The following is a 19,377-nucleotide window of genomic DNA, read 5'->3' as shown; positions in this document are numbered from 1 at the left end:
TTCTGCTCTTTCGGGCTGCAATGCCTAATGTAGCTCAAGTGTATAGAATTAATAAATATTATTATTATTATTATTATTATTATTATTATTATTATTATTATTATCTAAACCGTTTTTAAAGATAGATTCAAACAGTTTCCTGCAATGTATTTGCAAAAGCATGTTCTACAAACTGTCTAACAGAATTTTGATATTAGTCCCTACGTTTGTAAAATAAACAATTAAAATTTAATAACAATTTTCTGATTTCCTTTCTTGCAAGCAAACGGACATATTTTTAAAATGAAATCATTTAACAAAATTCTGTTACAGAGAAAACTTTCCTAATAGTTTAAAGAATGTGTGTTCTAAATTTCATGCATGCATCTTTAATAGTTCAGAAATTATATCCATTTTTGTCTGGCAATGTATAAAAAAAAATGAAGTTACTGGAAACCGATAAAAGCGGACATGTGATTTAAAAATCCATAGCGCAGGAAGTTTAAAAATGACGTCTCAACATCCGATAAGGGCACAAATACCTACAAAATGTTATGCAATGCATTCCACACATATCAAAGGGTATTTAAAAGAAAAAAAAAAAATTTCGAAAATTTAATTCACCGGAAACAATAAAAGTAGGCGAGTGATTTAAAAATCCATAACGCAGGAAGTTTAAAAATGGCGACTCAGCATCCGATAAGGGCACAAATACCCACAAAATGTTATGCTATGCATTCCACACATATCACAGAGTATTTTAAAGAATTTTTTTTTTAATTCTCTCATTTTTCACCAAAAAATACCACCCTCTCTCCTTAAAAAGATAATGAAATGAAAATTATCCTGTAAAGTAATATTATTTCTGAGAATTTTAAGTGGGAAAGATTAAAATTTTAGAGGACTCTCCTGTTTATAAACAGTATGAATAGTATGTTAAGAATTCGTTCCTTAAAAGAACTATATTTATCGCTGGAGAGTTTATCTTTATTTCGCCACAGGAAAAAAGATTTGGTGACAGTGGTTGAGTTCTATCCTCCAAATTAAACCTGCTGTCAGAACCTTTTCTCTCCTGTCTTTACTTTTGTAAAGACTATGAACTAACACTAAACGACATTTCATACAAGTTGAGAGGATGCTAAGGTATTTCTTTCCCCTTCTACTGTCCCTGAGTCCGTCAGTGACAGACCTGTAGCTGTTACCTCTTATACCTGCACCCCCCAAGTTGTACACACAAGAAAATAAAATATTAAATGAAGTACATAAGTGAATATAAAATACAGTGATACAGATGTTTGACAATTACATGTTTGTGTATATTTTAGTGTCGTTCTTACAATATTTTCAACCAATAATTAATTAAATTAAGGAATATTAGTTTCTGTTATGAAGTCTGGGGGGAGTGACACAGTGCAGATTGTCCCTTTGTGTATGCTGTAGAGTAGCAACTAGCAGTGAAGAAAACATTTATCTTCTGCTGTCAGTAGCTTTTTAATGTGCCAGTTGATATAAACAACGATAAAATGAAATACAAACGCTTAGTATAGATTTAGTAGGCCTATAGATTTTCGAAATGGGCGGCCGGATATCTCAGTTGGTAGAGCAGCTGGCTACGGACTGGAAGGTCCGGGGTTCGATCCCAGGTGGTGACAGGATTTTTTCTCATTGCCAAACTTTCAGAACGGCCCCGAGGTTCACTCAGCCTCCTATAAAATTGAGTACCGGGTCTTTCCCGGGGGTAAAAGGCAGTCAGAGCGTGGTGCCGACCACACCACCTCATTCTAGTGCCGAGGTCATGGAAAGCATGGGGCTCTACCTCCATGCCCCCCAAGTGCCTTCATGGCATGTTACGGGGATACCTTTACCTTTTTTTTTATATATTTTCGAAATATAGATTACCGGTAAACATTTTCAATAATAAGGATTTTCACTATGTTCAAAGTCAATTAGTCTAACGTTAGTAAGATAGACAGTAGCATCTTCCCCTTCACGGATGGTAAAGAGTGGGAGTAGAGGGGAAAGCCTATCAACCAAACTGAAATGGGGATTAGCTATTCACAAATTACCTTGGTCATGTGATTGTTGTAGCACTATATCACCACATGAAACAACACAGAAAAAGTGAAAAGCGTTAAATTTCCATTTTGTAGGAGATCGAACACAGATCCCTTGAATTTAAAACTGGAAGCGCTTCTGCATTGTTAATTAAGGTATCCCCTTAAAAAAATATAAAGACGAAGACTGTATGTGGGTGTTGCACTTACATACCTAACATTTACATTTAAACAAATGACAAAAGTTGATATTTGAATTTAGGACTGTCGTGATTTAATTGTGGACTAGTGACCCTGAATCTCACTGTGTGTGATTAGATAACACTGCATTAGCGCCTTATCTTCATGTGACGTGCTGAAACTGTTATAATTCCATATATAAAATATGTTATCTTCCTTGATGCAGCCAGTTTATTTGTTGTCGTACTATTTCATTAAGTTTGGTAAGTTGTAAAAAAAAGTAAAACTTTTATTTGGGAGAATAACTTTCAAGGCCATCACCGCTATCATCATCATCATCATCATCATCATCACCACTACCATCACCATCATGTTCCTTTCATGTCAAAAGTCTTTGGCTACTGCATTACTTTAGGTATATTGTGTGTTTTTCTGCATATAGGACATACGGGTTTATTTATTTATTTATTTAATCTGACCATAAGGCCTTCTTTTCCATTTTACCAGTTAGCATATATAAATACAAAAAAGAAATACAGACGCTGATGAAAATAATACAAATTAAATTGAAGCTTGTACAATTGTAAAGAGGGTCAACAGGGTCAAAAGAACACTATAGAGCTCTCATCGAGCTAACACAAAAAAGAAAGAAAAACAGAGATAGCAATGATGATAGTGTTAACTGATGATAATAATAATAATAATAATAATAATAATAATAAATACATTACATATTAATTGTCAATTTTACAACAGCATAGTTACAATATTTACTATATGTCATGGGTTAAGCCGAAGTTGCGCAACCTAACATGTGTTCAACAAGCAATTCCATTGAACTGGAATGTGATTTTTTAATTTAAATTTGAATTTTGATATTGTCCGACAGTCTCTGACATGGTCAGGGAGAGAATTCCAGAGGCGTGGAATAGATATACTGAAAGATGATGAGTAGAAGGATGTTCTGTGCAGAGGAATAGAGAGAAGGTACGTGTTCCGGGTTCGAGGTAGTGAAAGGTAAACAAAACGAGATGCTAGGTAAGAGGGTGTGGATGATTTTAAATAGTAATAAGAGAGAGTTGAAGAATCTTCTTTCTTTAAGTAGATTCCAAGACAACAATTCTAGTGACGGTGTTATATGATCGAATTTTCTAATATTACAAACGAAACGAACACAGATATTGTGAACATTGCCATAAGAAACCTATATAAACATTTTTTAAAAATTCATTGTTAACTTTTTTTTTTTACATTCTTCTGACATTGAATTAGTATCAGATTTAATAATCCTTGACTAAACAAGAATTAAGAGGAAATATTTCAACTAAACTTGAATAATGTATAGCATATGCAGATGATATTATGATAACAGGAAGAACTAAACAAGCCTTTCTTAAAACATTTTCAAAATTGAGAGAAGAATGTAAGCATTTGGTTTATTGGTAGTAATTACTGCGAGGAACATGCATGTGTTTCTGTCACTCTCAGGTCTACAATCTTACTGTTACAGTACTTACCAAATATATTATTTTAATGTACTGAAGTACGCATGATGCCTCCATGCAGATAATCTGCGTCATCGTACGATGAACACTATAGAGCTCTCCGTTCTGCTACTCTTTCATAGTACTTACCAAGCTCACATTCGAATAATTTCGAGGGAAAAATTGTTCCGGAGCCGGGTATCGAACCCGGGACTTTTGGTTTAACGTACCAACGCTCTACCACTGAGCTACTCGGGAACTCTAACCGACACCGATCCAATTTTTCCCTCTATATCCACAGACCTCAAAGTGGGCTGACAACCGTCAAGCAACCAACTTCAAGTGCACACGAACTCCGTGTGACTTAAATTGTGGTTTTCTGTTAACGAACAGTGACGTGTATTATGCAAATCAAGATTTCAGGTATACATTTGCATAATACACGTCACTGTTCGTTAACAGAAAACCACAATTTAAGTCACACGGAGTTAGTGTGCACTCGAAGTTGGTTGCTTGACGGTTGTCAGCCCACTTTGAGGTCTGTGGATATAGAGGGAAAAATTGGATCGGTGTCGGTTAGAGTTCCCGAGTAGCTCAGTGGTAGAGCGTTGGTACATTAAACCGAAGGTCCCGGGTTCGATACCCGGCTCCGGAACAATTTTTCCCTCGAAATTATTCAAATCAACTTTACAGGGAGTTATACCTGAAATCTTGATTTGCAAGCTCACATTCGTTGCTCAAAATGTCCTTCAGTTACTGCAACACACATTTGACATCTCTTCATGAAATTTGCAGTCACTCTAGTAAGCACAGATAGAATTTATTGCATCTCTTATATTCTGCTTAAGTTCGTTTATGGAGTGTGGGTTTCCTGCATTCTGTAGGACCCTAATTTAAGTAATTTTGTCGCAGAACTCTTACTTATGTCAGTTTCCTGCACTAAATGTCTGAGGGATTTTTGAGGGGTGTGTTCCATTCTTTCGTATGTGCGCGCGTGCGTGTGTGCGTTTTTTTTTTTTAGAAACTTAATTAAACAACATGTTCCATTACAGTTTGTAATACTACATGTTCTGGTTTACATCTATATTGCTGAAACAATTGTCTTTAGAGACAATTAATATTAGGTACCCTCCACAAAACTGGCTTCATTTATACACCGACGGATCCTTGATCTCCAGAGAACAAGGTGCCGGTGCAGGTGTTACGTGCTGTCTCTTCTCACTTTATAGATCTCTTGGGTATGGAACAACAAGTTTTGATGTTGAAATCATTGCAATAAGTGAAAGTCTCAGGAACCTTCTATGCCACATCAATAAATTTAGGAATGCAGTTATATTGTCAGACTCCAAAGCAGCTATTCTATCAATAGTCTCTAAACACACACCTTCATCTCAAACAGCAGAAATAACTAATATGCTCTCTCAATTAATATCACTCAATAAAAGAATGGTATTCCAATGGATACCATCCCATTGTGGAATCCTGGGAAACGAGAATGCGGATGCTTTAGCGAAGAAGGGCAGCACTACTACTTACAGACCTGTTACTAAATCTACGTATTACTCTGTGAAAACATTTATTAAATCTACATACTTAGACTTCAACAAACAAAATTTGATAACTCAATCCCAAGGGAAAAAATGGAACTCTCTGCATCAAAATCCACAGTTAATTCCCGATTTACCATGAAAATCGTCTGTAGCTGCATTTAGATTGGCAACAGGCCATGACTGTTTGGCCAAACACCTGCATAGAATTGGAATATATCAGTCCCCTAACTGCCTATTGTGCAACTCAAACCAAGAAATGGATTCGGAACACCTCAAAATCTGTGCTTCAGTGGCTGGCCATGATAATATCTTTGAAAAATATTGGAGTGCAAGAGGTCAAATGACTTTATTGTCAAACGCCTGGCATTAGAAAATAACAACAACAACATCTATATTGCCTGGGATACATATTAAGTTGAATTCCAGTTGTGTTAAGTTGATGATAGATAAGCTATCATATACCTGATTGTAGACTAATTACAATATAAGCTTGTATTATGCCGCTATTTATATGGAATGCCTGAGTTTAGTAATGTACTTTGTACAATTTGTATTATTTTAATGTACCGAAGTACATATGATATTTCCATACAGATATTGTGCGTCGTCATACGATGAAAGAGTAATGGAATGGAGAGAGCTGAAAACCCGGGTTCAAATCCCGGTGCCGGAGAGAATTTTTCTCTGTTCCATGGAAATATCAAATGTACTTCGGTACATTAAAATAATATATATGATATGCGTAAATCACTTCGTGATTTAAGACGGCGCTTATTCCGTCGGATCCCGGCCAACTAGTCACTCATAACGAGTGCACCTCAGCACATGTGTGGACTTCAGTCCTACATTCATAGTCATCTATGACGTAGTGCAGAGGGCGGCCACTAGAGGGAACCCAAGAGTTGGAACTTAAACTGAGACGATTCTGTCCGGCACCGGGATGGGTATCCGGTGTGGCTTAGTGGATAAAGCATCAGCACGTAGAGCTAAAAACCCGGGTTCAAATCCCGGTGCCGGAGAGAATTTTTCTCCGTTCCATTACTCTTTCATCGTACAATTTGGCTTTTTCTTCTTAATAATCCTATTCTGTCTTACCTAATCTACGTTTATGTATTTACACTATGTACAGATATATGCTTATTACTACTCTGCGTTCTATTCTACTTTAATTGTTTGTGAAGTCAATTGAATTCACAAATTTGCAAAAGTCTTTTAAGAATCTTTTTGCTAAGTCTCTTCTATCTGGTGGCCAAATTCCTCCCTTGGTTGTTATGTTTCTCCGCAGTGTTTGCCTTTCCATGTTGTATTTGGAGCATTCTAGCAGAAGATAGTCGACGATTTGATCTCCTCCTTCGCAGGGACAAGTTGCATCTGGCGTTATGTGGAATCTACAGAAGTAGGCTCTTATTCTTCCGTGTCCTATGAGCATGGTCATGAGTCCCGATGTAATTGGGATTTTCGTAACTAGTCTCTCTGCGATGCTTGGAAAATACTTCTTTGTTACGGCTCTGTTGTTTGTAGCTTGCCATTCTCGTTCCCAACTCCTCGTGTGTGTGTGTGTGTGTGTGTGTGTGTGTGTGTGTGTGTGTGTGCGCGTGTGCGTGTGCGTGTGCGTGCGCGCTCGCGCACGTGTACATTATCCATTGTAATAAAGGGGATGGACTGAACGGTTAATCGAAAAAAAATCGGATAATCCAAACCATAAAAGATTTAATAAATAAAATTCATACTAAGTACAGACCCAGATACAAAATTTGACCCAAGCGTTAAATAACCAAAAAAAAAAAAAAAAATGTGAATAATACTTGGAAAAATGTTAAAACCATTGTAATATGAAATACAGGGGGTGAAACCATTCCGGAAGTTAACAAATGTAAATACCTAGGGATAACATTTAGCAGTGATCTTGGCTGGAGGGAACACATTACTGACACAGCAGGAAAGACATGGAGGGCATTACACTTTGTGATGAGGGTACTAAGGAAAGACTCTGATAAGTCCAAAGAGATTGCATATAAATCACTAGTTCGTCCAGTAATGGAATATTGTGCTGCATGTTGGGATCCTTACAGATTAGAACATATTAAGACACTGGAAAAGATTCAAAAACGGGCTCTTAAGTCTTGTAATAATTCACCATTAAAATGGGACACACACACGGACCGGAGAACGCGAATTCGATTATGCGCACTGTTCAAAACATACAGAGGTGAGCCTGCCTGGAGAGAAATAAAAAATAGGTTGCAGCTGCCTAATTACTCTTCAAGGAACGACCACTCATATAAATTGAGGGAAAGAAGACAGAGGACGGACACTGGAAAGTTTTCTTTTCTCAATCGTACTATCAGGGACTGGAATGCTTTACCTGCAGACTCACTAAAGGCTTTACTATAACCAAAAATGTATTTAAAAATAGGCTTAAGGACTTTACTAATAGACGGTAGTATATTATACACACTACTTAAAGGGTGTAATTGATATCTTGTTATTTGAAGTGTTGTATCAGTGAGGAAGTGTGTTGTGTCAGTGAAGTGGCTGTGCAAAGTATTTGAACAGTGAAATGGTTTTGAAGTGTTAGTGAAATCAGGTAGAATCAGTGCAGTGAGTGAGTTGACAGCGAAATAAGTGTAGTGCCGAAAGGTACCTGTCACACTCGTGGATCTTAGTTCGAACTTAGGATTAAGATACAAATTAGATTTACTTTAAATGTTATTTTAAGTGATCATGCGTCATTTAACTTAGGATGCTCATTATTATTATAATTATAATTATTATTTATCATTATTGTTAATTATTGCTTTTTTATTAGTTGTGTTTATTATTAATTGTCATTATTGAGTGTAATTAGTTACCACTGCCACTGGGTATATACCCATTTGAAGTGTGAATAAATACATACATACAAAAGCATGCTTTTCTACTATTTCTTGGTCAGATATGACTAAATGATAAAATATGGTAAAATATACTTTTTGTGACCATTATAAAAACCATGTCGTGTTCAGGAAAGCTTAATTTAACTTCAGTTTGTAAAACGAGAGCATGATAAAAATATGACGTATCATAGAAATCTGAGCCTTAGTGATAGTAGATTGAAGAATTTCATTGAAATTTTGTTGAATTTGTTGAGTTGCCTGCAGCTGAATCATTGTCTTGTCTGCAGCCTGCACTGAAGTGTTCTCCGACATATCAGACGATGAGGAAGAGGACGATGAGGACGATTACTGCAGCTCGTCCTGCTCCAGCAGTGGGTTCGATGACCGTGAGTTAATGATGATGCGTCTGCTGGCAGCTCACGCCCATGCTCACGAAGACAAGCTCAGCTTCCACAGAGGTCTAAGGAGAAAGAAAAGTAAGACATTATCAGTTGAGGCTGGTGACATAGTGTTCTGACCTGTGACAGTTCTTTCACTGCAAACCCAGCATTCTCCAATTTTCCCTATTTTCTGCCTTCCTCTGAATCTCTGTATTTGTTCTTCTTCATTCATTCATTTATTATATTCCATAGATCTTACATGAGCAGTGAAGCTTTAAGATGTGGAACAAGTCAAAATTTTACAATATTACAATTACAATTTTTACAAATTTTTACAATATTTTACAATTTTTACAGTTTTACAATTTAGTAATTTTCTACAATTTTTACAATTTTTTACAATATTTTGGCGAGATGTAGTGAGATGAGGTGAGGTCCGAGGATTCGCCAAAATATTACCTGGCATTTGCATTTTGGTTGGGGAAAACCTCGGAAAACCCAACCAGGTAATCAAATCAAAGGGGGGTAATGAAGTGATGCCGAGGACTCGCCATAGACTATCCAGCTTCAGTCCCAGGCATTTCCCATATTTATTCTGCGTTTAATTTCCTCCCGAGTATCATTTATATTTGTTACTGTTGCTCCCAAGATATTTGAATTTGAAAGTTGAAAGGTGGAAAGTTATTATTATTATTCATAGTTTTCTGCACTAGGGGAGGTCTTTCATTGCAAACCCAGCATTCTCCAATCTTTCCTATTCTCTACCTTCCTCTTAGTCTCCTCATATGATCCATATATCTTAATGTTGTTTATCATCTGATATCTTGTTCTGCCCCGAACTCTTCTCCCGTTCACCATTCCTTCCAGTGCATCCTTCAGTAGGCAGTTTCTTCTCAGCCAGGGACCCTGTCAATTTCTTTTTTTTTCTTCCTGATCAGTTTCAGCGTTATTCTTCCTTCACATACTCTTTCTACCACAGCTTCATTTCTTATTCTGTCTATACATTTCACACGCTCCATTTTTCTACATATCCACATTTCAAATGCTTCTAATCGTTTCTTTTCACTTCCTCGTAATGTCCATGTTTCTGCCGCCATACAAAGCACACTCCACACAAAGCACTTTACTAGTCTCTTCCTTAGTTCTTTTTCCAGAGGTCCGCAGAAGATGCTCCTTTTTTCTATTAAGAGCTTCCTTGGCCATTGCTATCCTCTTTTTGACTTCCTGGCAGCAATTCATGTTATTACTAAATAGTACAACCCAAGTATTTGAAGCTGTGCACTTGCTCTACTGCCTCATTTCGAATTTGTAGGTTTATCTTTATTTTTCTTCCTATGATCATAGTCTTCGTCTTGTTGGAATTTATCTTCATCCCATACTGCTCACAGCTGTCATTTAGCTCCAGTAGCATATCTCTTAGTATCACCTCCTCTTCTGCTAACAACGCCATATCATCAGCAAATCTTATGCACTTTATTCTTCTTCCTCCTACTATCACTCTTCCCATGTTCCAAACAGGAGGTTAATGATAATAAATAATAATTATCTGATGGTAAAGCAAAATTAAATTACTTAAGAAAATTATTCAACTTCATAATTCCATAGTAAATAACAGAATTCACCCTGTAATATCTATTTTACTAAAGTTGCTTTATTTATACAATAAGTAAGAGTTTTTTTAAGTTGATTTATACACGCTTTAACATCTGTGGTCTTATCATGTGTTTAGCATCTGTGAGTATATCAGTTGGCCATTGTTACTATTGTTGAGTTCCTGTTTCTATTGTGTGAGTGTTGTAGATGGCTTGTGTCCGTGTAACTTATTTTAGATTTTGATTAAATGTTTATGATATTGGTGATTGAGATGGTGATGAATCATGGTATGTAAATTTTCAATCCAGCATTTGCCCTTGTTACTCAAGAAAACCATGAAAAACCCTTGAGATTAGGACAACTCAAGTTTACATTGATTGTTTAATGATCCAGAAAGTGCTGTAGGCATTGTTCCAACTCTTACCTTTTATATCGTTTGATTTTCTGGTTATGGGACAAAGCAATATAATGTTGTCATAAGAAATGTGTGGATAAAAACAGTGAAGAAACAACTTAAATCAGTGGGCCAAGTTTAGAAATTACCCTAACAGGTTTGACAGTTTGTAAAACAAGAGAACATCAGTAACCATCAACCCCGGGCTATAAGCTTGAAACGGTGGAACAAAAATCTGTACTAGTATGGCCGCCAAATTACCCATAGTCGATTTCTTTTTCCGGCACGTTAAACAGCTGTTATGTTCGTAGTATTACGATTATGACTTCTGTTTTGTATTGTGAATATTTTGAAAGTCTAGTAAAATTCAGCGGGTGTTATTTTTATAAAAGCTAATATTCTTTTCTGTTGGTGAATATAGTGAACAGCAATAAAAGAAAGTAGAAATGAAGTGTTCAGTCCATGTAACAACCATAATACGTTTAATAAAGCTACAGTGAAATGTACATTGATATAATAATCTACTAATTTACTCCTATTCTCTCCACATCCATTCTAAGCCATTTACGTAAGACAAAATATAATTTTTGAAGCTTCATATGTTAGATAGAGCATAGGTGGACATATTGTGCTGTTGAGTCTAATTTTTTAAATACTTGGCTTTATAAAGTATCGTAAGTTACTACACAGAAAAGTGCAGGGTTAAGGTCAACCATGACAAATATAATTACATAAGGTTCTTCGACAATAAAATATTATAGGCTGCAGTATTTTCAAAGAGTGTAGGCTATTATTTTTATTATGTAGTTGCTACATGGCCTAATACTGGTAAATTACATTATTTTTTAAATATAGGCCATAAAATATTTTACATTTTTATATATAGTACAAAGAATATATACAGTCCTATTATAATGCTAAATTACATTTTTAATGATCAATTGTTTTATTAATAAATGTTCAGAAAAGTGTAGGCCACATTTTTATATAGGTTATGTAGTAGGCCTATCTTGTATATAGATGGACCATTATACGGCCTAACACAATACTAAGTTATATAGCTACAGTAGCGTGCAAATTAATCCGAACAATGTAATTACTTATGCAAAAACACTCAAACGGGATAAAAAAGGATCTAAGACATACCTCAGTAATCTATGTGGCCTCCCTTGTTCCTAATAACAGGTCTGAAACGATTTGGCATGGATTCCACTAATTTCCCACAAATATTCTTCATTTCTTCATCGCGAAACCATATACCAATGAGGGCAGAAATCATCTTCTCCTTTGTAGAATAATCCATTTTTTGCATTCTTCTTTTGCAAATTGACCACAAGTTCTCAATGGGGTTATGTCAGGTGAGTTGCCTGGCCAGGGGAGTACCTGAATATTCTTCTTGTTGAAGAATTCTGTAGTTTTTCGAGACGTATGGCATGGTGCCAGGTTTTGTTGGAACACACCTCTGCCATCCGGAAATGATTTTTGCAGCTGGGGTACGATTCTGGTTCCCAATAAGTGAATATATTTGTCAGAATTCATCATTCCCTTGATAGGTATTAATGCTCCAGGCCCTTCATGTGTAAAACAACCCCAAAACATTACTTTAGGGGGGGTATTTGGGTACTTGTTGGAGATGAGCTGCTGTTACTTTTTCTGATCCTTTCCATACGTAAGAAACACGGTGGCCGTGGACCTCGAAATGAGACTCATTGGAAAAAAGTACATTCTTCCAGTCATTCACTGTCCAGTGTTGATGTAATTTTGCCCACATTAAGCGTTTTTTGCACATAACAGGGGTTAGCAGTTGCTTCTTAATAGGCTTACGAGCCCTTCGTCCAGCTTCCAAAAGCCTACGCCGCACTGTTGTGACATGAATATTCGCCCCAGTGGTAGCCATTAACTCGCGGGTTAAGTCAACAGCAGTTAGTCTAGGATTTAATTTACTTTTCCTGACAATTAAACGATCATCTGCAGGTGAAGTCTTCCTTTTCCGGCCACAGTTTCCTTTTTTCTGGGGTGTGATGGGTCCAGTCTCCCTGTATCGTTTTATGATCGAATTAACAGTAGCCAAACCGATGTGACATTCTGCAGCAATTTGCCTCTGTGTCATAGAAGAATGCTCTGCTAATGTTATAATTTTAGACCGTTTTCGTGGAGTTGTATCCATTTGTGAAGAAGACAGAATGTACAAAGGATTGCAATATTAAGTCTTCAACACAACTGAAATGCTTATAAGTACAAAACGACAGGCAAAATGTCACATATTATAAAAAAAAAAATAATGATAGACCTTCAACAATGGAATTACACGTACTACAGATGTCAATTAAAGCGATATGAGCAGCTGTGAGGCCAACAATGACAGAAAATGTAAAAATATGTCGTGTTCGGATTAATTTGCACGCTACTGTATATACTTTATCACGTCTAAATTTACAGAAAAAAGAGAAAAGTGTGCATTTGTTGCATAGGCTATAGCCAGTGTTTTTCTTCTGGAGAAAAAAGTGCTGGAATTCTGTGTAGAATTATAACAGATTGGGAGGTGATTACTATCCAATGCCGTTTTTCACCTCCTTTTCGCCCAACTTTCTTGGTGTGTCAGAGTTTGATGGCAGTTCTGATGATGTTCAAATTGTATAAGGAACTTCTTTTAGAGTCTCTGGATTATGATGCCGAACCTCAAAGGGAAGAGAAAAAAACTAGACTAATTTGTATATGAAATCTTATAGACTATAATTAAATGCAATGTACTTCATCATTGTTAAATTCTAAATATATATATAGGTGGATGATATTGTGAATTTTATTAGTACCAACAATGTAATTTATTCGCCACAACAATAATTCCTTTCTACAATTCGCCTTAAACGCTCTCGTCAACAATTGGATTTTCACTTAACACAGTATTCGTTATAGCACTCCACCGACGACAATGACAATTTACTTGGACTAGTACGAACAACAATGAACTGTTAATCTTAACTAATATTTACAAAGCACTATTTACAAATCAGAACTATCAGTTCTCAGTTCACAGTTCTTATATCTCAGTCACTCGAGTTCACAGTATCTCGAACCACAGACCTTCAGAGACAGTTCACTGTACTCGAACTCGGGTCCCTCCAACTGCGGCCACTGCACTCGAACTCAGGTCCCTCCAACTGCGGTCCACTGCACTCGAACTCAGGCCTTCGGATGCTGACGCAGATGCGGACGCACACTCGAGTCGAACTCCGGCTGGCTTGCTTGCTCTGGCTTACTCACTGACTGAATAACTGAAAAACTGCTCGAGTTCGCTGGCGCTTCTTCTTTTATAGCAAAATCATAGTTGCGAGAAATTTCTACAGGTGTGTAGAGAATTATCTGGATATCTCCACTTCGACGCATTTCTGGAAGGGTCGGGAAGGTCCATTTCCCCTTACTCCGCATGCAGCAGTTGCGCGTGCACTCTCCCCTCGTCGCGTGGGCCTTTCCCTTTCCCCTCGTCGCGCCGTCCCTCATGCTTCATGAAGCCCGCGCGATATGCTCTCTTGCGGGACGCTGGTCGTGAGTTCGAATCTCACGTCGCTGTCACAATATGCTTACATATTTAAGTCTTTCCACGTGCTAAGTTGGAACTGGATTTGATTTCAGTCTAACACTAGAGCAGCAGGAGGATCTGTCAAAACATTCTTCCAGGAAATGTTGCGAACAAATAACGCTTCTTGCCGTTGGCTGCCAATTTGGCTTATTTATAAATTTTAGCCATTCAATTTTACGACAAATCTTTTGGAAATCTGTAAAGAACGTAAGCCATAATGGTTAGGCCTACATACTATTATATGAATTCCATTCATTATACATAAATATAACAATATAATGCTCAAATATGAAAGGTCACGGCATTTCCTGAAGATTTTGATTTAGCTGTTACACCACAAACGCAACAACTAACCATTATTAAAATTTGAATTAGACATTTAAATTTCGCCATGTGACGTAACAGCCTGTAGCAAAATTAAATACTTGGCGGTATTTCACGGAGAATTATGGGACAAAAGGTGTAGTTTCACGTCACATCCGTCCCTTCGCTTGCAAGCATTTCCCCTTGGATCGCTCTCTCCTTTCTTTTTATCCTCTCAGGTAACCATAAATAACGTTCTTTTGTTTTGTAAAACGAGGACATCAGGTTTTGACTTAGTAACCATAAATAACGTTCTTTTGTTTTGTAAAACAAGGACATCAGGTTTTGACTTAGTAACCATAAATAACGTTCTTTTGTTTTGTAAAACAAGGACATCAGGTTTTGACTTAGTAACCATAAATAATGTTCTTTTGTTTTGTAAAACAAGAGGACATCAGGCATTGACTTAGCAACCATAAATGTTCTCTTGCTTTACAAATTGTCAAAGCCTGCTAATTCTAAACATGGCTCACTTTTAAGTTATTGCTTCATTTGTTTACTTTCTCATCCTTGCTGTGTATTATGTTTTCCAGCTTGGTTTCAGGTTATTTAGTGAACTCCATCGTGTAAAGTTAAAATGAGGTAGTCAATGTGACTGAGGTTGCTGTATGTGTTGGCAGGCATGAACGAGCGAGAAGTGCATGTATTGCGCCCGGACTTGGCCGCCAAGAACGCGGAGGAGCTGGTGGCAGAGGAGGAGCGCGAGAAGCGGCGGGCAGAGAAGAGGAAAGCCAAGAAGAAGAGACGAAGAGAGAAGAAGCGGGAAGAGAAGGAAATGAACTCTACAAATAAAAATAAAAACAATAACAATAATAATGTTAGTAAAAAAGAGACTGCCTCACAAAATAGTAAAAAATCAACTAGTAAAAATAGTAAAAGGTAAGTTCAAAGACAGCCACCCAGTGTACTGTATTGCTGTCCCTTAAGGGGAGGTTGTAAGCCCTATCCTCGCCGTGTTAAATTTAGCAACTTCAGGTACACTTATCTCAGAAACTATTCAATCTACATCTATGAAAATTTGCACACCTGTAGTTGTGATCTTCCTTAAGCTACCGACTTTTTCTTAATTTATTAGTTCAGCTAAAAACCAAAAAATGTTAATTTTGATCCAAATCAATTTACAACCTCCCCTTAAGGGACACTAGGACTAAGTTCAGTATTATCCTCCCATGTACGTCTCAGCCTCCCCAAAGGTCTTTTTCTCTCAGGTCTCTGAACAAGCACAATATGCATTTCTGAATTCACCTATATGTGCTACATGCCCTGCCCATCTCAAACGTCTGGATTTAATATTCCTAATTATGTCAGGTGAAGAATACAATGCGTGCAGTTCTGTGTTGTGTAACTTTCTCCATTCTCCTGTAACTTCATCCCTCTAAGCCCCAAATATTTTCCTAAGAACCTTATTCTCAAACACCCTTAACCTATGTTTCTCAAAGTGAGAGTCCAAGTTTCACATCCATACAGAACAACCGGTAATATAACTGTTTTATAAATTCTAACTTTCAGATTTTTTGACAGCAGACTGGATGATAAGAGCTTCTCAACCGAATAATAACAGGCATTTCCCATATTTATTCTGCGTTTAATTTCCTCCCGAGTATTATTTATATTTGTTACTGTTGCTCCCAAGATATTTGAATTTTTCCACCTCTTCGAAGGATAAATTTTCAATTTTTATATTTCCATTTCGTACTACATTCTGATTTTAAAAATAGTATTCAATAAAATATAGGGTGGCACACGAAATGTCATACCATTTACTTTACACGTAACACCTATTGATTTGTATTAAAGCTTTACAAAATTATACAGAATTAATAATTAGGATTTGGAATTTTATCTCTACTGCAGAACATTTTGCCTCACAACCTCTTGCAAACGAACCCTTACATTCGTCACCACTTTTCGACACAAGTCTTCAGATAGCGCACGGCACAACTCCACTAGAAGGGCTCTGAGCTGCACCAATTTTCTGGCCTCCTTTGGTACACTTTCTCTTTTAGGAATCCCCATAAAAAGAAATCGCATGGATTAATGTCTGGCCTATGAGGCGGCCACATTTTGCCGCACCCATGTCGATGTGACATCACACGAAGATCAAACATCTCGTGCAGGTAATCCAGAGCAATGTTTGCAGTGTGTGGACGGGCTCCACCCTGCATGAACCACTGAGTTTCCATAGTGAGACCTTTTGCCATGAGATGGGGGATAAATCTGCTTTCCAACATGGTTTTGTATCGCACTTGGTTGACAGTTTCATCGAAGAAAATTGGACCGATGATTCCGTGAATCGAAATTGCGGCCCATACAGAAACTTTTGCCCCAAACATTTCTTTTTCATGCAGCATGCGAGGAAGTTCCCTAGCCCATAATCGAACGTTTTATTTACTCACAACACAGAATAACTTTCACCTTGTGTCCAACAGTCAATCGCCCGTTGTCCGCCATTTCAAAAATTGATGTTTGTGCTCGTAGCTATGGTTACATCCAAACTGTGATGCTACCTATCGGATTTTCCATGAATTTTGGCATCCACTAGCGCAGTTAGAAACATCGAAACAAGAATATTAAAATTTTTATGTGATAATTAAATGGTATGACATTTCGTGTGCCACCCTGTATCTATGAATACTATTTTTAAAATCCTTTATCAGTAATCACACGGTTTTTGAAGGGATGCAGTTAATAGCAACAGCGTTTGTAGGTTATGTTCTTCCACGAGGACAAATATTCTGTAATTACAAATTACCATCAGCAATTGCATACTTACCTCTCTTCTCCTCTCCATTCCTCATCTGTCATTTCTGTTTTCCTCTCTTTCTTCTACACTGCTGTCCTCTTTGCTTTGCTGTCCTTTTTTGTGCCCTCTTCTTTCTTCTCTCTTTTCCCTCTACCTTTTCTCTCCCCGCTCTTCTTTCCCACATTCTGGTAACTTATCTGTAATAGTAAGCTGTACGAATAGTAACAATGTTTGTTGTATATCCCTGCTGTTTTAAATGTCACGTCTTGCATGCATCACCCTTAGCTGCCCCTTATGGGCATGGTTTTCTCTAACACAGCATCCAGCTGTACCCTAACCTGACTGTCGTTTGTTCCCAGCAGCAAGTTGAACGGGGAGAGTGTGTCTGCGAGTCTTGAAGATGATCACGAGGACGAGGATGACTTCCTGGACCCAAACTCTGCCTTCGTGTCCATAGCTGTTAGTAAGAACAAGCGAAGTTGTAGCACAACAGCTATCAGTCACATGGACCGCAGCCAGCGAACCAGGAACGTCAAGAAGCCTGCAGTAAGTGTCTGCTCAACTTCCATACCGAACAGTTTCACAATTTCCTTAAAACTGTTATGCCACTGGACATCAGTTTTGTTCTGTTTCACTTCATATACTACCATACTGCACTATTTTATTACTACTATTAGTATTATTATTATTATTATCATCATTATTACTATTATTATTATTATTATTATTATTATTATTATTATTATTATTATTATGAATAATTGTCTTTTTTTTGTATGCCTCATTTATTTTGACCTGCTGTTCACATATTATTATGCTTTTTTCTTTCTTTCTGTATGTTATATATTATGTCTGATTTCTTCTTATTTGTTGTTTATTTTTTTATTATTATTATTATCTTATTCAGTTTTGTGTGTAAAATTGTAGTGTAATTTGTAAATTTGTAGTGTTTTTGTAACGCAGTCTTTACTCCTGGTTGAGTGTTAGAGAAGGCCGTATGGCCTTAACTCTGCCAGGTTAAATAAATCATTATTATTATTATTATTATTATTATTATTATTATTATTATTATTATTATTATATTTACGTGAATACTCCACATCATCGAATAATATGCACACCCTAATTTTAGGAGGAAAAAAACTGTAATTTGTGTTCTATTGACAAGAAATTAATCCTACATAATGATGTACTTCAAAACTAAATAAAAATATATCAATTGAGGGGTTTGGGGGAAAAACCAGGCGGTTCCAATTCAGTACTTTTCGAGATAATTTATTCATAATAAGTCGACCTGGTTGGCAAGTTGGTATAGCGCTGGCCTTCTATGCCCAAGGTTGCGGGTTCGATCCCGGGCCAGGTCGATGGCATTTAAGTGTGCTTAAATGCGACAGGCTCATGTCAGTAGATTTACTGCCATGTAAAAGAACTCCTGCGGGACAAAATTCCGGCACATCCGGCGACGCTGATATAACCTCTGCAGTTGCGAGTGTCGTTAAATAAAACATAACATTTATTCATAATAACAAAACACTAACAGATAGTAGAGATATAGCAAACGCATTTAGTAAACACTACTCAAACTCTCACAGATTACATCCCTATACCAAAAAAACTGACAAATTTATCAAAAGAGAATTACATAAAAATAATAAAAACAATATTACTAGTACAAAACCTGAAATATTTCATCAAAATTTTACTTCCAAAGAATTAACTCTAGCTTTACAAAATTTAAAAACCAAGAAATCTCCTGGCCCCGATAACATTCATTCCGAATTTTTTAAACATGTGGGGGGAAAAAAGCCAAGTCTGTACTTTTATCCATTTTCAATTTATCATGGAACACCTCAGTTCTTGCAGCTTGGAAAAAAACAATCATTGTATCAATTCACAAAAAAGGGAAACCTGCTCATGATGTTAATAGTTACCGACCAATAGCACTATTAAGCATGATAGCAAAAACCATGGAGTCCATGATCTCCAACAGATTAACTTGGTATTTAGAATCCCAAAATCTTTTATCACCAAGACAAGCCGGCTTTCAACAACTACACTCTACCAGTGAACAAGTCATACGCCTCGGCCAAGAAATAAAAGACAGTTTTAACAAGAAAGAAGATACCTTGGCAATAATTATTGACTTTCAGCTAGCATATGACTCTGTTTGGAGAAATAAATTATTACTAAAACTCCAGAAA

At 36.9% G+C, this 19,377-nt stretch overlaps 1 protein-coding gene and 1 non-coding gene across 2 annotated transcripts in view; both read left to right on the top strand.

The window, feature by feature from the left end:
- LOC138712648 (uncharacterized) overlaps positions 1 to 19,377 on the top strand; it is a 91,036-nt gene that overhangs the window by 12,262 nt on the left and 59,397 nt on the right. Inside the window, exons 3-5 of the mRNA XM_069844614.1 lie at positions 8,411 to 8,599; positions 15,054 to 15,312; positions 17,536 to 17,722. Of these exons, the coding sequence (XP_069700715.1) occupies positions 8,411 to 8,599; positions 15,054 to 15,312; positions 17,536 to 17,722 (635 nt within the window). The remainder of the gene's footprint in view (positions 1 to 8,410; positions 8,600 to 15,053; positions 15,313 to 17,535; positions 17,723 to 19,377) is intronic.
- On the top strand, positions 4,281 to 4,352 carry TRNAN-AUU (transfer RNA asparagine (anticodon AUU)). The gene has a single exon. It is a non-coding gene; the product is annotated as a tRNA-Asn (tRNA).

Source organism: Periplaneta americana, chromosome 2, assembly GCF_040183065.1.
Source record: "Periplaneta americana isolate PAMFEO1 chromosome 2, P.americana_PAMFEO1_priV1, whole genome shotgun sequence".
NCBI classification, from domain to species: domain Eukaryota; kingdom Metazoa; phylum Arthropoda; class Insecta; order Blattodea; family Blattidae; genus Periplaneta; species Periplaneta americana.
This window is presented reverse-complemented; position numbering and strand designations above follow the sequence as displayed.